Here is a 24,529-nt window from a genome sequence, read left to right as displayed (position 1 = left end):
TTAGGCCACACACACAGCTTCCCGTTGGCCTTTATTTATTTATTTTATTATTTCCTATTTGGATAACCGCATGGAAGGGGCTTAGACCCAATGAAGCCATCATCACTGCGGCAGAATAAACCCTTTTTCTGGGGGGTTATTCGGTTTGTTTTTGTAGCTTGGAAATTTATTTAGAAGACTGTTTAATATTAATCGAATTAGAAGTAACGCAAATCGATTTATATCGATATTTGAATAAGAAATTCTTGAATTTCGTACACCAAGGTCAAGGTAGTTCATCAATATAAAAATATTTAATTATAATTAAGGGATTTAAGGAAGGATAAACCTCTTTTATTGAGCTATTGAGCTTGTGGCTCAGAAATGTATGTTGTAGATTAGATTAAATCATAATCGAATTAAGAATATCGATTTATATCGATATTTAAATAATTAATCATTGGATTTCGTACACCAAGCTCAAGATGGTTCATCAATATATTTTAAAGAAAAATATTTCATTATATTAAAAGGATTTTAGAAAGAATAAACCCCTTTTTTTTTGCTAGTGGGTTTGTTTTTGTGCCTCAGAAATTTATGTTGCAGATTATTTAATATTAATCGAATTAAGAAAATCGATTTATATCAATTTTTTAATGATAAATCTTTGGTAATTCATCAATATATTTAAAAAAAAAAATTTATTTAATAATAATAAAGGGATTTTAGGAATTTTAAGAATGATTTCAGAAAGGCATACCCGTAGCCATCGAGGGAGTTGCGCTGCAGCTGCTGCTCCCGCAACTGCAGCTTCCGCTCGGCGATCTTCTTCTGCTCCTCCTTCTGCTCGAGCTGCTCCTTTTGGTGCTGCTGCTGTTGCTGCTGCTTCTTGCGGTGCTGGCGGTCCTCCCCGAGGCCGTAAAGGCCGGCAACGGCGGCCATGCCACCTGGCGAGCTAGCTCACGCAACGGATTCACTTGGTTTCACTGGGGGATTGCTTGTCACTGGTTGTGTCATGGATCGATTTCAGCTGTGGCCGCGACTGCCATTCGCTCATTTTCACTTTCATTTTCATTTTTATTTTATTTATTTATTTATTTTTATTTTTTGGGCTAATTTCCGCGACGATTCACTTGAACATGGCTAAAGGGGGGCTGGCAAAGGGTGTTATCGATACGATTACCGTTAGAAATTTACATTATTTAACGGGTCTCTGATGGTAACCTTAATAGTCCTGTGTGTTTCGATTTGTTCTCGATTAATTTATTATGGATAATAGCTTTTAAGTGTAACTATCGTGATAGCGATAGTCCAAAAGTGTATATTTTAATTCGAAACTGTTTTAGTCTTAATTACACAAAATTTACTTTTAAATTTTAAATTTTTTAAATAAAAATTTACTTTTTATCGATTATTATTTAAGCTACTAATTGCTTTGTAAAATATTCAAAAATTAGAAAAAGACTTTTTATAGATAATTTTCCACTTTTAGTTGCTCTGTTTCATTGGTTATTATCGAAACTTTTGCCAGCACCAAAGATATATGTATAGATAATATCTGTTATATCGATACTAACCATCAAAAAGAGTAATGTTCTATCAATAATAACGATAATTTTGTTGTCCTAGTAATCGATGATTTATATTTGTAAATCGGACTGTATTTAGTTATTTAAGGCTCGCTCACCACCAGCCCACCGTTTTTTTTTTCGATATTACCGATTTCCGGTTACCAAATTCCGATTAACGATTACCGATTTCCAGCAAAATCAATTAGCAAGCGCCTCGCCCTGAGCCAAGAGTCTTGTGTAACCATTGCGTAATGCCAGCCATAATTGCAACGCCGCTTGAAGCACATTTGCTGGAAAGGCAAACAAAAACCCGCAACCGCAACCGACGGCAAGTGAATCACATCAAATCGAATCGAAACGAAACGAATCGAATCGCATTGAATCGAAAGCAACTCTGGCGCCGCATGTGGCATGTCCCGGGCGCCATTATCTATTATCAAATGGAATTTGGCTGGCTGCCACCTATTCCACCCATCTCTCTGCCCACCTGCCTGCCCCAATAAATTATCCCTGATTTAAAGCGCGGGAACAAGAAGTGTGTGTGTGCACTTCTGAGTAATTAATATTAATGCCACATATTACAAATGGCAAAAAAAGCCATGTATCTGTGCTAATTGATATTTATCCCATGAATTATCCCCCCCTTCTATCCACCTGGCAAGGACTCTCTGCTTGCAATTATCACTTCTCAGAGGCAAAAAGATGCCAAATTGCAGTTTTGTGGCTCAAGTGGCAGGCATTTAATAAGCCAAGTTGAAAGCCAAACGGTTTTTGAGGGTTTGGGGTTGTTAAATCAGCTTGGAAATTGCTTCCGTGTTGAAATTGAGTTAACAATGCTATGGCCCAGGTGCGAGAGAGAGCGAGAGGTAGAGCTTTATTGATTTATGCGGTGCCCCTCACATCACGTATACGTAGGTGGCCGCATCACGTATACGCCTCGTGATGCCGCCCAGTATCGTCGTATTTGCCGTTGCCATTGCACTAATCTCCTCCAGCTGATGGCTGGGCTGGTTCGGTGGCCATTAAGTGACAGTTGCCCGGCTGCACAGAGGCTTAAAATGCAATGCCAAACACTTGCGTTGACGCTGACGTTCATGTAAGCGCATTAACTCATACAGCAACTGTTGTTGGGGTGGCAAGGTCACGGTCAGAGTGTAGGGATAGGGATTGAGACGGCCCCTGTCCATTGGCCACTCAATTAAGGCAAGCCAAAGAGGGGGAAAAGCCTGTGGTTCACTGGTTTTTCACAAGCCAAGTGCAAGACCTTTAAGGCTTGCTAATATATTGTTGCTAATATTTTCCATAGAAAAACTAAACTTGACTTGAAAACTAATAAGGAAAAGAGCAGAAAATAAGAGAGAAAATAAGATAAGAGAAAATGTGGTTTCTCTTCCACATATCTAGAAAGACTCGTCTGTTTATGCTGATCAAGAATATATATAATACTCTGGTGTCCAAGTATTTCTCTTTTCTCTTTTTTTTTTTCCTTTTAACTTATCAATTTTAAAGCAATAAACTTTAATACAACCAACCATAAGCCGATTAGGGTTTTTCAATCGCTCCATCAGCTTATTATATTCACATTAAAAGCCACCAATTAAATGGGATTTAAAGGATATACATATATACAGACAGCTATTTCGTCTATTGTCATTAATATGAGCATGACGATGATGATGGCTGATGGCTGGCCGCAAGGGAGGTGGGCGTTGGGCTTTAATAATACCCCAAAAAACCCATTCAACTCATTATTAAATTAGAATCAACTAAATTAAATGAGAGAGAGAGAGAGAGCTGCACACAGAGTGTGAATGTGCGCGTTGAAGCGCATCCACAATTCCCTCTAAAAACCACACTCCTTCTCCTTCTGCCCCACTCCATATCCTTTGCCTTTAATTGAGTTCTGCGCTAATTTGAAAGCAATAAAACAAAGGCTGCTATAGGGGATGAGAAAACGAGGAAAAGCGGGGAAAAGCGAGCCCGCATAATGCGTATTTAATGCACTTTCCAGCACAGCATCCTTCCAGAGTCTGTGATTTTTGCGGACAACAGGTAAGCGAGGTTAGTCGCCATGACAGTTATAGAGCACCGAAAAAGCATTAAAATCCAAAGGATAGAGAGTGTGAAAATTGCCAAAAAAAAAAAAAAAGTGACATAATGGAAAATGAAATAAAAAAACTGGCACATAACACAGAATTCTGGCTGAATTAAACACTAGAATTCCGCAAATATTTATATTTTTAGAAGCTATTCCCTCAAGGGGGGCTGGTAAAGGTGTTATCAATAGGGCTATCGATAAATCAACCTTATTTATCAATATATTTATCGAAAGTCTCATAACTTTAATTCAATTTTATTTTTCAATTGTAATTTAATTAAAAAATTATCGACAAAAGCTTATGAGTTAGCTTATTGGTATCGATAGTCTGAAATTAGACCATTTAATTTGAAACTGATCAGGGATTTCTCTATTGAAACTATTCAAATCTCATTTACAGTTTCATTTATATTTTATTTTTAATATTTAAAAACAAAAAACTATCTTTTTATTGATAATTTCCCACTTCTCTGAGCTCTCTTCCATTTCCCGTACACCTTGAAACTTTATTTTTGGTTTAAATATTTAAATAAATTCTTAAACATTAAGTAGCCTAATTAACCCTCTAAATCACAGACATTTAATGGCTTAAATGGAAAATTCCAAATGCATTGAAAGCCCTGTGATATAACGTTTCCATTCCCACAACAACAAAAGCGTTGGCTTGGCTCTGGAAAATACACAGAAATAAATAATTCAGACTAATGACAAGAATCTCTTTGGGGCCGCCCCCAGGCGCTTTCTCTTTCTCTGCTATATTTATGTATAGTATATAGTATACATGTAGTATATATATATATAGGATACAAAAATGGCTGGCTTGGTTCTCCGGTATCCCCCACGGTGCCATAAACATTTCGAAACGTCTCGCTTTCGCTCGGTTTATGCACAAATGATTGTTTTATGCACACAAGACACACGGGGGATCGAAAAGTTGCCTGTTTAATCTCCACTCTTGCGGTTCCATTTCGGTTCGCTTTCAGTTTGTCTTTCACTCGTAGCCATAGCTGAGCGGCGTTTCTGATTGATTGATTGACTGATTTATTTGCCAGGATGTGCAGTGCACGGAACAAAATAGCAATTGATTTGTAGAAAATCGAATATCGATATTTATCAACTTGAAATCGATTTTTGCTCTTGAAAATATTAAAAGCCAGCAGCTTAATTTTTTTACCTATTTATCAGCTAATATGATTATGGTTTTCGATTCATAAAACCAAGCTACAAAATTTGCACTTTATGATACCATCCAGTGTCCATATAAAATATTTTCGACCTTTATAAGTTTTCAAAACTTCTATTAACGAAAGTTATCGATTTTAAATCGATTACATCAACAGCTAGCAGTCTAACTTTTATGGCATACTCTTTGTTTTCGATTTCCAGAAATTTTTCAAAATGCCAAAACTGATATTTATCGTTTTTAAATCGATTTGTGTATTAATTTGATAATTAATTTTCTTTCCGTGTGAAAATCTTCAACATTTTCACGTCTGTGTGCAGAGGACGGAAAGGGTTTTCCGTATGGAAAATGCAGCGGAGTCTGGTAAATTTAGGAGAAGCGCTAAAAACCATTTGCATCGTAGTTGTCCGTCGGCCTGGCCACGACCAAAGCTAAACGAATAGCATTTACCGAAGGCAAATACAAAATTTATCGATTACTAAATGACAGCGGAACTGCCAATGCGATGAAGGGTCGACTGAGGGATCGGGGGGTGAGCAAAGGGGACTCCAGGGGGAAGAGGATTCGGGGGCTTGAACGCGAACAACAAATTGGAAATGACAGACAAGCGCCGACAAATATCAGAGCTGACATTCCTAGAAACTTGGAAAGGAATGGAAAAAATTGAGCTTGCCTGGTAGGAGGGTGTGCGTGCGTGCTTGGTCATTCCCCCCGGAGGAACCTGCCACCCGGAACACCACCACCATTACCACCAGCCCCTATCATTTGGTGGGCAAACAAGCTGCCGCGGTGGAGAAATTAATGCCCTGACGGGTGAAAATTTTCGCTCAACTTGTCCACGCCCTGGTCATAGGTTCACAGGTTCATAGGTGGATTTTATTAATTGCCAAATGTCAGAATCCAAAGCAGGAAATGATTCATGAGTTCAGATACAAAATGGAGAATTCTTAAAGCAATTTTTACATAATTTTAGTCACAAGCTTGAAACGCAGTGCATTTTTGGCTTATTCAACTTAAATTAAATTTATTTAAAGTAAGCAAAGGCCAAGGGCTTAAAGAAGCCCTCTTTTGGCCTTATGAAACTACATATGTGTCGATACAATAAATGTAATTTAAATACACAAAACTCTGGGTTTTCATTGGTAAATACAGTAAAGTGGAACGGAGAGAAAGGACCTTTTAGTGGCAAATATCCTTACAATTTTAATTGAAATTCTTTATGCAAATTTTTCTTGTGCAATTGCATTTTTTCCCCCAATTTTTTCAACATTCAATTTTCTACCATTTGTGCCAGAATCTAAATAAATATGTTGTTGTGTGTGTGTGGCCTGGCCAAACATATATATTTCCATGCAAAATGTGTAAACAAAACGAAAAATAGATTTTTATTACAATTTTGGATGTGGCTCTTTTTGTTTTGTTTTTACCATTTCTGGCCATTTGTGTGCTGTTGCGGTTAATAAATTCAGTTTTAGTGCGAATTAAAATTGAAATTCTTCACTTGAATGCACACAAAATTGTGGTTGTTTGAAGTCTTTGCCCAGTAGTTTTTCCCCTTCCCCTCACAATTTTCGAGAAAAAAAAGCCACAAGCATTATCAGCTAATTTTACACTACCAACAAGTCCTTGAATAAAAACTGCAAAGGTTGACAAAGTTTGGACCTTTTTCCCTTTCGTTTAACACACCCAAAAAGCTTACTTGACTCTTTTGGGCCACACAGGACACATAGTTGGCAGTAAAAAGTTGGAAAATTCCTTGGGTTTTGTGGACTTTCCGTCACCTTCTTGGCCGCCGTTTGCTGTTTTACAATTAATTTACGATAATTTCGATTTAAGTGTGGCAACACAAATTCCTGGGAAACTCTTTAGACTGGCCTTCCTAGCAAGTGATTTTTCCATTTCCTTTTGCTCATTTCCCCCCGAAACGTTTGTGTGAGTGTGTTTTTTTTTGTCCTGCTAATACCATTAAAACTTTTTTTGTCTAACATAACACACACAAACACAAACGAGAGCGGCAAGGACTCGACTCGACTGGGACCTGCCAGTCAGGATATAGAAGAACAATTAAGTCTGTGGCCAGGGGGAAACTGTCTGCCCTTGTAGGAAAATAAAAGGTAAATTTAAGGAGATGGAGCGGAAAGTGAAAAGGAAATCACAGGATATAACAGAATGTTATTTAAATACAGAATATTATATAAAAAATTACTCAAAAATTAACCCTAAATCTTATTTAAAATCCCCTAGAAAACCAAATTTCCCTGGCAAGGACATACCTTTCCAGACACCCTCTAACAGCGAACAGGAAGTGCCAGTGGAAGAGGAACTAGTAACATTGTTGCTTGTTATTAACATTTATAGTTTCGTGTTGAGTCTTTGTCTATGTGCCTCACTCTCTCCGTTTCTCTCTCTCTCTCCCTCTCTCTGTGTGTGTGTGCGGGGTTTTCTCCATTTACCTGGCAACTCTTTACGGCCAGGAAATTTGTAAACCGAGTCTTTTGCGCCAGAGTTCATTTTTGGACTCTCGGCCACGTGACTTTCAAACTTGCTACAAAGTTTAACAACAAAAAAAGAAAGAGAGAAAATAAAAGGCAGCCAGGAAAAGCGTTTCCTATCCTCCCCCTCTCATATGCAAATCGATTGACACACACCGAAAATTACACTGAGACCTGCACTAAATTTAATTAGGCTAAGTGCAGTGTAAATCAATGGGAGCTGCAGGTAGCCGGGCTAAGGAGATAACCTTTACCAACGGGCTCCTCGTTTTAATTAAGGTAACAAAAGTCCTTTGGCTTTGCATTACATTTTCCTTACTTTTCTTTTTTTTTTGGTTTTGTTTTTTTCTGCCGCCGCGTGTCTGTGTTTGTGTGTTGGCCAAGTTCTAATTCCTCCGCCTGTGGTCGTATCGATTTTGCTAACCAAAAAGCAGGCAAGAGGAGCAGGAGGTGAATAATACTGAGAGAGAGCGTGCATTGCACCTGGGCAAGAATCGGAGCTTAAGCTAATGCCATATATATATATATATATATAGCCAACGAACGCGATTTTTATGGAGCCAAGGCGCACTGGCATTTTTATGCTAATTTTTATTGCTTATTTTTACTGTGTTGCTTGTTGTGGTTGCTCTTGGCACTGCCGCTTCGACTTCCATTTGAATTAATTTTATTTAATTTGTGATTGTTTTGCCTCTCTAAACGCTGTTTATTCACTTTTTACTTTTGCTTAATTTGAGGCTGAGTTTCTGAGGCATTTTTAAGGCACAACATGGCGTATACTTAATAAAGTCACGACTTTGAAAACTTTTTGCAATTAATTGCAGTTTCCTTTTGGGAAAACTTTTCATTTGCATATTTATTTAACTGTCCGATGGCACAAGGACTTGAGCTGCATAATTGAAATGCATCCAGTGTCCTGGCATTTTCAAGAAAAATGCTAATCGATTCCGAAATGCAATTCGAAATTCTATTTAAGCATTAATGGCATTTTTAGACGGGTGAGCTGGTGTTTTCCACCAACAAAAAGGAAAATGCGAGAAAATCAAGCTGAAACGAGCAAAATGTGCGTGCTTTCCAGCGCCTTGAGTCAGCTTTAGAGTTGCCTGTTGGGTTTTTAGCGATTTTCTGCATGATTTCGCAAAGAATTTTCACGATGGCATTTGGTGGGGGGTGAGGGGGGTGGAGTAAAAGGGGGCTTGGAAAAGCCGTTGGCTTGACAGGCATACCCTCAAAATATTATGGGAATAGAACTTGAAACAGAAATGGGAATTCAACTTGATATATGAAAATCGAACAGGCTTTAAAGGGAAGATATAGGATTTTCTTTAATAATAATTTATATTTTTGGGCAAAGTTTAAATGTTTAAAATCCAATTTTATTGTCAAACATTTTAAAAGTTTTTTGTAAAGTCCTCAAAATATTTTTATTTCTTTTCTTTAACCCTTTAGATTTTAAATTGGCTTGTATATATAAAAATATATACGAGATATACTATATATAACTAACTCTATAACTTTGTATTTAATGTTGAAAACGTGTAAAGCATATAGAGTTTTCGGCTTGTGACTGACATTTTGTCTCGGCCTGTTTATTGCCATTTTATTCTTTTCATTTTTCTGTCGCTCGTTTGGCTTTCACTTGCACCACCAACAAAACCCTTTGCACCCCCTACCCCCTCCTCCCCCTTGGTGAATTTTCCTTCCTCCCGAAATTTCCCAACAGCAATTGTAACAATTTTTGTGCCGCTGCTGCTGGGCGGCATCCTTTGATGCCCTGTGGCCCGCTGTGAGCTGCTGGCAGGATAATGCGAACAAGTGGATGAAAATGTTTGACACGGAAAGCGAGGGGTGGGGGGGGGGGGGGGTGCAAGGAGCAGCAGTGGGGGTCCTTGCTTGCACTGCTTGCTCCTTGTTTCTTGCCCCCGTTCTACTTTACCCCCAATTCTGTGTATGCCGTGCTGTGGCCTCTCCTGTCTCCTGTCTCTCCTTGCTGCTACTTCCGTTTCCGCTGCAGCAGCAGCAGCTGCCTCTTGTTTTGGCCTTTGGGCGCAAATTTGAAAATAATTTACAATGACGTCAGGCGGCGTCATATGTTTATATAACTGAGTTGCAGGAACTCTTTTTTCGCCGAGCAGAGCTGGCAGAATCCGGCGAGGGCCCACAGTGCGTATGCTTGACCTTCAAATTGGCTTCAAGCGGTCGCAGATCAATAAATGCTCTCTCCTCTCCCCCTGCCTTGGGTGCCTGTTTGTTATATTTCTGCTGCTTGTTGAGTCGTAAAAAGAATTACGAAAAAAAAAGAAACAAATAAAATGGAAATGGAAATGGCAAGAAAGAAAACGGAAAAAACCAAATAAAACTGTGAAAAGCCGGGGCCACAAAAAAAAAAAGAGAAAGCTAACTTTGGAATACCCTTGCAGGTGGCAATTGAAATCTATCATAAATTGGCCAAAAAATGCATTAAATTCTATTTGGAAAGTTGTTTTAAATTGGTTTTTAATAGGTTAAAAAATCTGCACTATTTTATTAAAATATCAAACAAATTGTAATACAATATTTTGGAAAAATTAAAACCTAAGAAACCTATAACTAGTTTTTATATATTATATAAAATATATATATATAATATATATGCCAGCCTAAAAAAGAAGAAGGAAAATTCTGAAGAATATCTGTGAGAGAGTGTGTATGTGTGTGTGTTTGTGTTTGTTTCAAATTAAAATCACGCAGCGCACGTGCAACTCACACACACACACACACACAAGCACACCTCGCCAGCATATATTAAAAGCCGAAAAATTCGCCATCGCCGCAGTGCGTAACTTTCTCCATTCTATGTTCTCCTGTCGGCTCGCCTCCCCCTCCTGGCAGATCTTACTTAAACGGTGGACCCAAACCCGAGACTCGAGACCCGAGACCCGAGCCTGGTCCCCAAATCCACTGCCAAAAGACTCCAATTCCAATTCCAATTCCAATTCTGGCTCCAGAATCCAGGCGAATAATTTACAATATCTGCTGACACACTGAGCGAATAGTTCAAGCGAATTTGTAAACTGGTAAATTCTTTAATTATATAAATATAAATATAAAATATATAAGTATACTATAAAATTTACCAAAGAGAATGCCAGATTTCTAAATGTAATATAAATGTATATATTTTAAAACCTGGTTTCCTTTTCTCTCAGTGTGTGTGTGCCAACATATGCGCATAAATATATATAAAATATGTTACACATACACAGACAGAACCAAGATAGCAATTGGGCCAAAACTAAATGGCAGAAAGAACTGAGTTTTAAAAGGCAGCCAAGCTCTGAGGGAGCTGTTCCCATTCAATCAGTTTGGATTTATTGCTGCTCTATTCTTCATTACTCTTCCCAGCTTCTTTTTTACTCTTCCCAGCTCTTCAGATTCTTTCCCACTCTTCCCAACTCTTTAGGTTCTTTACTACTCTTCCCGGCTTATAAGATTCTTTACTACTCTTTCCACCTTTTCAGATTCTTCCTCACTCTTCCCAGCTTTTCAGATTCTTCCTCACTCTTCCCAGCTTATTAGATTCTTTACTACCCTTCCCAGCTTATAAGATTCTTTACTACCCTTCCCAGCTTTTCAGATTCTTCCTCAATCTTCCCTCTTTTTTCACCTTCCTGACTTTTCCGGGCTTATAAGTTTCTTCACCACTCTTCCCAGTTCTTCATTTTCTTCGCCACTCTTCCCCAACTTTTCATATTGCTGCCCACTCTCCAGATTCTCCAGCCGAAGACTGGCTTAAGCCACTCGATAAGCCGACAACAAAGCCAAACTTACTGGCTCAGTGGCATTAGAAGAGCTTAGTCAGTGTGTTCCCAAGGCGGACCAAGGCGTCGATTTATTAATGCCGCGAGGGGGAGTAGCTAACCACTTAGCCCACACATACTCCAAGGGGGAAAGGGGTTGCCAAACCCCGACGTATTTACGACCGACTCAGAGCCAGAGCCAGAGCCTCAGCCCAAGCCTAAGTCTTAAGCCTCGGCGCCAAAAAAAAAAAAAAGCGAAGTGAAGAGAAGCAGGCAATGTGCGTGCGAATGGCCTCCAATGTTCTATGGGGGGCTGGCTGCCACCCCTGGGATCCGCTTCTGACTCCCCCCGACTTTCGTATTCAACCACAAACTGCTTTTGTTTTATGATGTTTCACTTGCCAGTTGTTGCTCAAACTCAGAGGCGCACTCGCTGGCTCCCTACGCCTCTCCGCCTCTCCGGTTTGCCCCAGCTGTTTGCATGCAAAGTTCAATCAAAATAAATCAGTTGCCTAGAACATTACAAAAGGCGGCAGGCCAAGAGGGTTGGATAAGGGTTAACACAAGGCTGAGCTGTCGAGCGCCGTCACGGCACATCCCTGAGCTCCAGCCAACGATCGACTTGTTCAACTCTTCAAGTGCCCAATTAATTTTGGCGTGTGCGAGTCAAACTTGAATTTAATCGCAAAATACAATAATAACATGGCGCAAAAATAAAAGAGAAAGGGAAAGGGAAAAGGGAAACGGGGAGAGAACAAAGGGAAGGAGCCAACACAAAAGAAGCTTAGAGTGGGGCAGGAACAAATAAAGGACGAGGCAGAATAATAACCTCCTCATATGCTTCATGCTTGGCAAGAACAACAGCAAGAAGAAAGCGCGCGCGGAGGCCAGCTAACTAATTTGTATGGAAACACTGGCACACACTTGACTTGGGCTAAGAAAATGGAATAAAATTCTAGTTGGTTGAAGATCGAAAAACTCTAGCAGTTACTAGTTATTAGTTGAATAATTATTAGATACTAGTTGAAATTTCACACGAGACTTTTTCCCAGACACTTCAGACTGACTACGACGAGATTTATTGTTGATATTTACTAGTTTAAAAAATTCCGTAAATTCAATGGTTACTCGCTACTATTTATTTATTATCAGTTACTAGTTTATTGTCACTAATTACTAGCTAATATTGAGCTTATTAGTTTCTAATTAAAGAAAGGCTTTACCTTGATTTAATGTTACGTTATAACTAGTTACTCGTTACTTTTTACTAGTTACTAGTTACTAAAAAGTTACTAGCTTAAATTCATACATTCCCCAGACTCTTCAGGCTGACTTTGACCTCGATTTAATGTTGATATTTACTAGTCAATACATGATAGCTACTTGTTACTAGTTGTTAGTTTTTTAGTTAAAATTCAGACATTCCGCAGACACCTAACTACCGACCTCAATTTTAGGCTGATCTCCGGAGGTTTAATATATAAATTAAAATGCACCAATGCTTGAGACCATTTATATTTGCACACTCTCTCTAGTCCTGTTTAGCTTTGGCTTTGATTTTAAGTTTGATTTACAATTGGCCCTAAAATTGGGTCAACTTGTTTTCCTTTTCGAGTTGTGTGTGTGAGCTCCCCTCCGTCCTCAGTTTTTGATGGCGCCAATGCGTCGTATGAGCAGTCGTCTCTCTCTCTTCTTTTAGGCTCCTTTTTTGGCTCCTCTTTTGGGGGGGAGGGGGGAGCAAATGGAAATGGTAATGGTAATGGGAATGGAAAATGGCCAATAGGAATTGAAGTTGCTTATGTAAGCACACAAACTTCAGCGAAGCTGGCTCTTTATAACCCCTTACCCTCTTCTGAATGGAGTGAAATATTAATTAACTCGACCTGCAGTCAGGCACTATCCGAACCTCCTAACCTCCATCTCCTGCCTGCCTCCTGCCTGGAGGCTGCAATGGTTTCGAGTGGCGCCCCAAGGCAAATTATGTTGGCCGTGTCCGGGTCCATTTACCGTTAGCCAGTGCATTAATTAAGGTAAACAAACAGAGACACAGAGACACAACTACAGGATACTGGCTGGACGCTTGGCTGGTTGGCTGCTGGTTGGTGGAGCCGAGCTAAGGCCAGGCTGATCTCAGCTGAGAGCTAAGAGGTCCTTGTGAGTGTTGATGAGACGGGCGAAGCCTAAATGGCTTCTTAAACTACTTCAAACACCTTTTAAATTGAGTTTTTTCTTCCAACAAAAAAAAAAAAATAATAATAATAATAATAATTATTCACATACACCGAGGCACAAAAAAAAAAATGTACAAAAAAAACGGCAACAACAATAATCACGCGCGGCAACGCGGCACGCACATCCTTTGTGTATATACATATATATTTATATATATATTATTATAATAATTTTTTCTTTTAAGGAAATGCAAAGGCGAGCGAGTTTTTGAAGACTAAAGTTGAACTCCAATTGCTTGACTGACTCACTGATTGGCTGACTGACTGATTGAGGGATTTATAGACCGACTGACTAACTGACTGATTGATTGTCCGACTGACTCACTGATTGACTGACTGACTGACTGACTGACGACAGTCGCCGCCAAGCGCGGAACGCGTTGCACGATTACGTTGTGACGACGTGACTGCGACTGCGACGACTGAACCGAACTGCGAGGCGCTGCAGAACCAGTACCAGCAGCACTACCACTGGCAGTGGCACCATCACCATTGCCGCCAGCCGGAGCAGCCCCAGCACGACCTCAGCCGAACATTTACCGAAAGCCGAGCCGAGCTCCGCCCCACATTGGGCGCCACTAAAGCGCAAAGCACGAAGCGAAACGAAGCGAGCACGTGCGACTTGCTGCATTGGCCAGCGAGTGAGCTGCTGACTGGGATCGGAGTTGGCTATGGGGATATGTGTATATGGAGTGAAGTGGAGTGGACTTTGAGTTCCCAGAGCTGCACTCTGACTCCGAGAGCCTCTGCGTGTTGCGTGGCAGGTACCGTTACCGCTTCCCGCTCCAGCTCCAGCTCATGCTCCTGCTCCTGCTCCTGCTCCTGCTCTTGGCTTCGGCCACAGGGATACGAAATACGAAAAACTGGGCAAAAGGCAAATAGTTTTAGTGCCACTTGGCACGAACACAGGGACCAGAGCAGGCCCAAAAAAAAAAAAAAAAAAAAAAAATACAACAAAAGGTAGACGAGTTTAGTGGCGGCAGGCTGAATGAACATGGCTAAGCAAGAAGAGCGGGAATACAGGGACACTGGCGACACTCGGGCACCGGCCGCCACACACACACACACTAAGAAGGGGTCTATGGGGTGTCAAACAAAGCAAATGCCTCTTGGGGCCGCAAAAATAACCAAAACATGAAAAAAAAAACTAGGTGAAAACTGTAAATGAACCAAATACACTTACACTTACAACCCCAAAGGGAAGGGGGGGGGGGGGGCTGGGAGAGAGAAAATCGAACCGAAGGAGAAACCACAAAAGCCATAAGCCCACTTTCCCCACCATCTGACCCTCCTCCCTCTCCTGGCAAGGTGTGCTGCTCTATTATTAATGGTGGCTTTAAAATGCCGCTAGGCTCGTTATGCTCCCAGAGCCTATTTCCTTGGCACCAGCACCCCCCTGCAGTCACCCCTCTCACTTGATTATAATAATGCGAATAACTGCACACACACACACACAGACAGACTTACGCACACTCTCTCAGGTGAAGTAACGCAAACACATGGACCCGTATATATACATACGTGTCACGTGTGCACTTGAACGCTTTGCTGCCAGTGAGGGACAGCGTGGCGTATGAGTAATGCAATTATTAATAAATAAACACATGCCGCACACACACAGTCACAACACACACACACACACCCATAAACAGCGCGCGCGCATAGCTAAATTTTTAAAAATTCAACGGTGAAAAGCTCAAGTTTTCCAGCTTTGTAAAAAGTTCAGATAGTTGGGGTTTTCCCCGCTTAAAAGCTTGTTTCATATAGTTTATTTTAAGTCCAAAATTCCTTCCTGTAAGCTTAGCGCAGACACAGGAGCCAAGCTTCAAAGCTTCAACAGCTTTAAGTTAAATTAAGCTCAAGTGTCCTTGCTAGCACTGAGAAAAAAAATATATATACATAGATGTAACTTTCAACTTGAAAGAGATTTTCTAAAATATTTTTAGGTAGATTTTTTACTAGCAGGTAAAATTATCTATATAAATTTTAAAAGCTTTCTGCTTAAAGTTAAATAAAAGGACATTTTAAAGATTGATAGATAGATAGAAGACTTCTTAAAAAATATTTTTTAAGGAGCTTTTGTTTGCTATTTCCCACAATTTCTAATAAGTGCTCCTCTTCACTCTTTCTATTATACCTTTTACTGTAAATAATATTATATATATAATATTATATACAAATAATAATATAATATATAATCTATAAGAGAAAATTTTTAAGAAACAAAGATAGAAATATTCCCCGTAAATAATTGTAAGTGTTGAAGATACAATAGGCTTACTTCTTCTCAAATAGAATGACAGTGGCATCTTCAACACTTACAAATATTTTTTTGGGATTTTTCTGGCTTTGTTTATCCCCTAAAAATATCCCCTAAATATTAATATATAGGAAGATTTTGTTTATTTTTCATAAAAGTTCAATTAAAAGGGAAAACTTTCCTTATTTAAAATTAGATCTTAAATACTTGACTTGTTTTGCATTTAAAATCAGAAAACCAAAGCTAAAAATACTCCTCAAAATTATTTATATTATTATCATCATATTATATTAGACATTATAATATTTTGTATATTATTTTATTGTATAGTAAACCTTAGAAATTCTTCTTTGCACTTACCTGAGGAAGTTACACGTTTTAGGACACATCAAAGGCGTAGTCGGATAATTCCAGATATCAGGTAACAAGGAGAAAGAGACAGAAATAGAGTTAAGAATTAGCATAAAGAATAAGACATATATACTATATATATTTTCCATCACAATACTTAGTTACAAGTTATGGTTATTCTAGAATCTAAATACATGTGCCAAGCAAAGGCTTTGGGGGCGGGCAAACAAGGCGAAACAAGAAGCAGCGATATATATATACATATATATATATATATATAGCGAATATATATATAGCAATAGATATATGAATGTATCTAGTACGGCAAAGATGTAGCTTCAAGATCGTTTCAAGACTTGGGTTAGCAGAGTTCAAATTGATACAAAGTTTCCGGTAGAGATAACATTTTGAAATACAACCGAGTTTAGTAGTTCCCAAAACACTCAACAACACACACACAGATTTAGACACAGTGGCATCACATCGAGGGGGTGGGAGAGGGGGTTTCGGGTTCTCGGATTTTTGGTTGGCTTTTCACTTACCCGCCAGCAACAAGTATCATCTGCATGGTTTCGGTTTCACTGATTCCTCCTCAATATGCTTTGATTTGTGTTTGTGTTTGTTTGTGTAAAGGGGTGTATGTGCGTGTGTTTTTAGTGTGTGTGTGCGTGGTGTGCAGATGGGTGGGGTGTGGTGTGTGTGTATGAGCTAAATGCAGCTGCTGGTCAATTGGGCCCTGGCCGCCTGCAGCTGCATGACGGCCACCGCCTGGGCCTAGGCTCTTCCGCAAAATGTCGCGTTGCTGTTAGCTTTGTCTCACTGTAGCTGGGCGAACGGAAGCGGAAGTGGTAACGGTAACGGTAACAGGAACGGAAATAGACACTGGCACTTGTCCTGCTGGAAGCGTTGGCTGCTGTTGCGGAACTGAAGCTCCGTTTGTTGTCTGCAGCTCGTCTGTTTCGGTTGCCATTTGCAGATCGGCATTTGTTATCGATTTATTTTGTCACTCTCGATTGGTTACCTGTCGATAGGATCGATTATCCATGGTCGATCATTAAAGCGGGTTTTTAGAAAAAGCTTAACGTTGATCTAAAGGTTTGGATATGTTTGGATATAGATGGAGATCTAGCTTTATAGGGATTTTTGTAGGTTTTAAGGTCCTTTGCTATTGATATGTATCGATAGTATTTGTTATCGACTTTTTGTAGCACTTTATTAGTTTATTACTTGGCAATATGTCAACAAATCTTTGAAAATCTGAGGAATTTAATATTATATTTATTTTCTATTTTGTTTAGAGACTTTAAAAAAGAAAGAAACCAAGAGTCCTAAAACCAATATATCGATGTTTTATCGGTAAAGTGTAGTATTTATCATCTTTAGCATGTATTATATTGTTGAAGGTGAACAAATCTTTGAGAATCTGAGGAATTTATTTAATTTTTGATACGGCTTTTAAAAATATTATTAATTTTGATATTAAAAAAACATTTGCAAACGCTAAAATGATCGACATTCTCAACTTGCGCACTAGCACTTTTTTTTTGGTTTTTGTTTCCTGTTTTTCCTTTAATTTTGTTGTTGTTTTTGTGGTTATTGCTTCTCTTAAACATCCTTGTTGAGGATTGCGGTTGATACGTTGTGGACTTTCGTTTGTAATTACATTTTAGTGGCATTGACTGCGGTTTGGCCACATGTTGCATGCTGCTGCCGATGGCCATTGATGGTTGCCACATTACTTAAGCATTTATATTATTTATATATATATATTCATTTTGTTGTTTTTACTGTCGTTGCACCAAAAAAAAAAAATAGTTTCAATTTCACTTTAGGTTAAACGCAGCCTGTGTCCATGCCAAGGTCGTTTCTTGATGGATCTGCTTGCTATTTATATACACTCACACATATGCAGGCACAAACACACACACACACACACACAGCTGAGTGGCAAGCAGCTGTTTTTTTGTTCCTTATATTTTGGATACACAAGAAAAAAATAAAGAAAAACTGCCTGAGCTCTATTCGAGTTGGCGCCACGCGGTCAACTGAAAGCACTCGCCGCTGTCACCGCCGCTGCCGTTTCAATTAATTAATTAAACACAAATTTTCGTTTGTTCGTCGCGCATATAATTACAAAACAAAATATTACGCATACGCCATGGCGACGCCACAATTCCCCCGAGCTAACCGCACACACATACACACATAAAATAAAAAAAAAACATAGAGAGACAACGACAAAAGAGTGATAAAAAATACACACACACACACACACACCGAGAGAAGAAAAAGGAAATATTAATAAATGTAAATAAAAGGAAAACTTCGCACAGCTGCTTTATGGCTAGTAGGGGGTACTAAGGGGTAGTTGTACGGGGAAGTAACTCTTCTTCTTTTGCTGCAGACATGCGCAACACTCACACACACCGCTGACCAGCTTGAGGTAGTGTCTTTTCTCGTATTGTTTTCCCATTATTGAAATTTGTTTACATTTTGGTGGGGCTGAAGAAATAAACGTAAATGAAAACACCGGGCAAACACAGCAGCAGAAGCACAGCTCACACACACACGCACACCTAACACACTCACACAGAAGAAACTAAATTGAAACATTAGAGCCAGAAATAGCCAGGATATACACACAAGCTTGGCTTTTTTGTTTTCTTTCTTTTTTTTTTTGGCTCAATTAAATCCTTTACTTTGCTCTCTTTTATTTATGGTTTTTGTGTGTTTTTCTGCTTAATTTTTTCGCGCTAATTTAGCGTTTTAGCCTCGCTGCTGGCTCACATTGCGTATACGTAACGAAAATGCCGCGAAATGAGCGCGCGGTCCAGAATGCCAACTGCTCGGCGTCGTGTGTTCCATTTGCCAAATCGTTTCGCCTCCAGCAGCTGAAGCCGAAAGACAGAGAGCGAGCAACAAAGAGAAAGAGAGAGAGAGAGAGAGCAGGCTTCGTGGAATGTCGGCATCTTGGGGGAGAGACTTCTCACCCACAACAAGGACATGGACATGGACCCGGCTTTGGCACTGTAACACTGACACACTGACACCAACAGAGAGGGGTTGAGGGAGGATAACATCCTTTTTTTCCTATTTATTTTTGTAACCCTGCCAACGATTGTTGAACCGAGTCAACTGTGTTTTGTTTAAGGTTTTTAATTAAGGATTTCATACAGCTGCATAAAATCATTAAGGTGCCATAAATCACAACACTTCCATTAAGCCTAAACAACACGTTGACATCCACAGACTATAAATATTTTCGGGTTCCTAATAAAACAAATATATAAATGGTATAATTTAATATATAAAACATAAATTCAATATCATTTTGTGTAAATTAAAAGAAAAAAATTAGTTGTGCTTGCAATTTTAAGAATCTAATTAAGCGCCCTTGTCAACTTCCTAACAAATCTTTAATTTTTAGCTACTTAGTAAATCAAAAATATTCCTTAATTATAGATATTTATAAATTCGATTCTCACGGCACAAATAAATTTCTTTGCTTATGGATAACCCTTATAAAATGTTAAAAAGACATCTAAGATATAGAATTTCAAAGATTTCATTTGTTTAAGCAAATATTTATATTATTTAATTAATATAAAAAATTATTTACATTTTATTTAAATGTAAAGAGCAGCATAGGTTTTCTTTGCCTATAAAAAATCTTTAGAAAGTGTAAAAAAAAACATTTTTTATATATTATCTGAAAGTTTTAATGGTTCTTAACAAATATTTATATTCTTTAAATAAAAATGTAAATAATATTTATAATTTTAAAATATTATCAAAAATTTTGGGGCTCTGGTCTTTTAATACTATTTAATTTCTAAGAAAAATCTTAAGAAAAAGTGCATAAAACATAAAAGATACAAAATTTTGAAGCCTTAAGAATATATTTTTAATTATTTATAATCTTTGAAAATTGAATTTAATAATATTAAGAGGTAAATGATTTTTATAGCTCAAAAAGAACCACCAATTCAGGGATATTGTCTTAAAAAAAACTTTGCCTATGAAAAAATTAGTAAAATTTAAAAAAAATATAAAGAATACATACTAATTTAAGACTTGAAATTTGTGTTATAAATTAAATATATTATTAATTATTTTATATTAAAATTACAAGGAAATCAGCTCAGATAGAGTTTACAACTTTCCTTAATATATTAATTATTATTTTTTAAGCACAACTTTCCCAATTAATGATTTTTTTTTATGTAATTTAATTGCTGTAATACAGCACGTACTTTATTTATGTATAATATTTTATTTATGTCTAATGTATAATATATTTCCATTTCTAATTTTATTTTTAGACACAAAGTAACGCGCAGGTCAGTTTAAATGTGACAAAAGTTGGACACTTTATTGAATTGGAAAAAAACAGACAATTGCTGGGAAATCCCGAAATTGCAAGAAACTCAATTTTCCAATCGCACACACACACACACTCTCAGAAAGGGTATCACTTGATGGGCAACCGTAATGGTAATTTCAAATTCAAAGGCAGCGCAGCATGACAACAACAAGAAAGTGTCCCGCAGAATTGCTAGAAACACAAAAATAATAATAATAATACAATACACGCCAATCTTGATGTTTCACATTTTTGCCAAAACGTTTCCACAGGATGCTCTCTCGAAAGAGAGAGAGAGAGACTCAACACACACTTAAACAAAAACACAACTGAGGAAAGCGAATAGAAGAGGCAGCATCCCCGCGTTTGTTTATTGTTGTTGCGGCAATAGAAAAGGACCTTAAGGACGACTGGCACGCCGATTTATATAATTGAGCAGCTGCTAAAAATTTCGATTTAAATGCGATTCCTCTCGACTTGTTCCGCGTGCGACGTTTATGCAACTGGCTGTGTCGATGCCACATTTTCACCAGTTTCACCAGTTTCACAAACACACACACACAGTCCTACCCCACACCCTCCCGCACGCACACACACACACAGTGAGAGAGAAAGAGAGAGAGACACATCGATAGTGCAACAAAAGCAAGAACAAAAATTGATTACTAAAACTGTGGAAGGACTTCTTCACACACACACTCACAATGCAAATGAAACTGGGACCTAAAACGTTAAACGTTTCTTTTGGCGCCACCGGAACCACACACACACACACACACACAGCGACACAACCGACAGCCCCCAATTTCCCAACTTATGCTTGCCGGAAAAATAAGACAATGGGGCGGATGGAGGATGTCAGTTCACCCCCAACTGAGAAAGGTGAAAGGCGTACAAAATTCACTTACTTTTACTTTTATTATCCAACTGTGCGACGGCAGCACTACGTGTGTGTAATTATAGCCAACTGTTCCACATTCCGACCCAGAGATATGCATTTAGCGTTTAGCTTTTAGCCCGACTTGAGGCTTAGTCAAAAGTGCAAGACACTCGCTCCGGCGGAGACGGGTGGAGGGGCAGAGGGTATGTTTCAAAGGTGGCAAAGGCCGCCAGTCAACAAACAAACAGAGCAAACAGCCAGCAATTGCAAAACGAAACCGAAACCGAAACCAAAAGCCCCCAAAGAGGAAATGGAACGCTGCGAAAATGGTGGCTTTACTGGTTGAAAATCAACCAGAAAAACACTGGGAATAATTAACAAAAAAACAAATAAAATAAAAATAATAAAAAAAAAGACAGGCATTCAATTTGATTTAAAATAGGTTTTTAAATAACTTAACTAATTAATTAAATTTAATTAAAAAATACTAAAGGTTTTATTAAATGTACTTCAATAGGAGGAAAGGCAATGATTTATTATTTTAGGGAGTAGAAGGTAGAATTTCTTATTTATATAATATATTTGGATAGATTTAGGAGGAATATTTATGTGTGTACCATTTTATTCATTAAAGTAGCAACATTCTGTATAGTTGCAAGGTATTTTAAATGAAACATTGCACAAGTACACTAAGCTAATCGATCACGAAAACAAGACACTAAAAACATTTTAATTTAAAACTTCCTAGAGGCCTTTCATAGGGTTAATATTCTCATTATCTAAGCAATTTTAGTACTATTTTAAAATATAGTATCTTATAAAAAATGGTAACTAAAATTTTATTGCTCTTTAAAGATTTTAAATACTTAAAAGATCGTTGAAAAATATATTTTAAATCTATTTAAAAATCTATTTAAAAATCTATTTAAAAATCGATGTGAAAATCTATTTAAAACCCTATTTAAAAAATCTATTTAAAACCCTATTTAAAAAATCTATTCAAAAATCTATTTAAAATTCTATATAAAAATCTATTTAAAAATCTCTTTAAAAATCTTTTTAAAAATCGTTTTAAAAATTCATATAAAAATCTATTTAAAAATTGATATAAAAATTCATTTAAAAATCTATTTAAAAATCTCTTTAAAAATCTTTTTAAAAATCGTTTTAAAAATTCATATAAAAATCTATTTAAAAATTGATATAAAAATTCATTTAAAAATGTATTTAAAAATCTATTTAAATTTCTATTTCAAAATCTATTTAAAACCCTATTTAAAAATCACAGTAATATCCCCTTATATGTATTACTTTCTTTTAAGAAATCCAAAAGTTCAACCATTTTTTCCCACTGTGCAGAGCTACCAAGGTTGGGTATACTAGTCTCTTAATGACGTTTAAAGTTGGTTATCGGAACACGAGTCGAAGTCAAAGTCGAAGGAGATATGAAGACAGGCACAAGCAAGACAGTGGAGGAAGCGGAAGTTGAAGTAGAAGAAGAGCAAGATACGGGACAGCGAACGAGGGGAGAAAAGGAAGCGACATTGATTGGTCGTCGGCCATCGGTGGGTTCATCAATCAATTCGATTGACTCGTGATTGCAGCAGAAGCAGAAGCAGCAGCAGAGAGCACAGAGCACACAAGCAGAAAAAGATAATGGACAAGCCAAAGTTTGTATATTATTAGAGATATACTAATTTATATTTATAATAAATTGTTCCTTTGTGCTTTAAGCATTTTGAGTAAATTTTTTTCTTGGCCACATTCGCAATTCTGCAGCTCCGTTTTCTATTTTATTTTCTCGAAGTTGGCTCAAAGGCTAAGTGGAAGCGGTCAATGGAGTTTATTTTTGGCTGGGTCATAGCACACATACACACAGACACAGAGGCAAAGGTGGGAGGTGAAAGGGCAGGGAATTTGCGTATCAATTGATTTTCCAAATGCCCCCACACTCGCATTTCGCAACATTTTGTCGAAGTCAAATCAAATCAAATCAAAGAATTCTGCATAATTCAATTCGAAGCACTACAACTCGGCCCGCTCCTCTTCAGTTTTCCCTGCCCAAAAAACCAAATCAATTTTTAATTTTTAATTTTATCTGATGCTCGTCGCTAGTCACTAAAAGAAAACTAACAACAACAAATAAAGAAAAAGAAAAAAAGGAAAATCAATGCGGAAGAAATGGCAAGCATCTTGCGATTTGCGATTATAATCCTCCCCCGGTATATTTACATTTTTTCCAGCTCATCCTTGATGGCATGGTAAATGAACATCCCGATGTTGTGGGTCCTGCTGCTCCTGCTGCTCCTGTCGCTGGCCGGTATATTCCACTTAACCGCAGGACACAAATCACAGTGTGAAAAAAATGTGTAAAACTCGAACAAAAATATAATAATAATAATAACCACAATCCGCTGGCCGGCCACAATGCGTATGGCCGTTGACGGCCATTATCCTGCCAGGGGGGAAACAAAACGCACTCGCGGATCCCGAAGATCAGGGATCTCGATCACTCGATCACTGATTGCTTATTATTCAAACTAAATTTTATCCACACCGGGCGAGGAGCTGGCAACGCTTCCGCTTTCCGCGCCGAGTGCAACTGCAACTGCAACGGCAGCGGCCAGGCGACACATTAGGCCGAGAGACCGAGAAACCGAGAAACCCAAAACCGAAACCGAAACCGAAAACCAGAAGCCTGCAGCCGAAAATGTTTTTTCGCCTGACACTGCCTGACTGCCGAAAAATGTGGAAAAAACCCAGTGTAGTTGTTGGCTCAGTCCGCAAAACAATAACAAAAGGCCCCCCCAGACTCAATTCAAACGCCAAGCGGCAGTGGCAACAACAACAAGCAAGTATTTCCAAAAAATTACAACAATAACAACAACAACAGATACAACATATGGCAAAAGGGCAAACGGCAGACGCCACAATTTTTGGGCATCGCAACTGGCGAAAGGCACACTGGATGGCAAACAACACCAACATCAAAAGCAACAATAACAGCGACAGCAACACTAAACACACCAACATCTGCAGCCACAGCAGCAACACCAACAGCAACACCAGCAGCAACACCAACACCAACAATACGAAAATTAGCAACATCAGCAGCAACACTAACAACAACCCAACATCAGCAACAACAACAACCAAACCAAGTGTCACAACGACAACTTTTCAAAGAATTTGAAGCAGCGACCCCAACTACACCAGCAGCAGCAGCTGTTTCAACTGCAGCACCAGCAGCAACAACAACCAAAACAACAACAACTACACCAACAACAACAACAACAAGAAGCAATTGCAGCCACTTGAGTGCCCAATAGGCCTAGCCAATAC

General features: G+C 38.3%; 1 protein-coding gene across 7 annotated transcripts in view; it reads right to left on the bottom strand.

Annotated features, from left to right (window-relative positions):
* Positions 1-24,529, bottom strand: part of Sh (Potassium voltage-gated channel protein Shaker) — a 135,308-nt gene that overhangs the window by 38,899 nt on the left and 71,880 nt on the right. For 4 of the 7 annotated variants that reach the window (XM_070288702.1, XM_070288697.1, XM_070288698.1 and 1 more), the window contains exons 1-2: positions 13,659-13,747; positions 740-1,133 (exon numbers count right to left, since the gene is read on the bottom strand). The exons of 2 other annotated variants lie outside the window; for them this stretch is intronic. In XM_070288702.1, coding sequence (XP_070144803.1) covers positions 740-921 — 182 coding nt within the window. In that variant the 5' untranslated portion in view covers positions 922-1,133; positions 13,659-13,747. Of the gene's footprint in view, positions 1-739; positions 1,134-13,658; positions 13,748-16,486; positions 16,945-24,529 lie in introns of those variants that run through there. One more of the 7 variants, XM_070288700.1, reaches the window with a different exon arrangement.

The sequence above is a fragment of the Drosophila kikkawai genome, chromosome X (genome assembly GCF_030179895.1).
Source record: "Drosophila kikkawai strain 14028-0561.14 chromosome X, DkikHiC1v2, whole genome shotgun sequence".
Classification (NCBI taxonomy): Eukaryota; Metazoa; Arthropoda; class Insecta; order Diptera; family Drosophilidae; genus Drosophila; species Drosophila kikkawai.
Note: the sequence above shows the minus strand (reverse complement) of the source record. Positions and strands in the feature narration are given on the sequence as shown.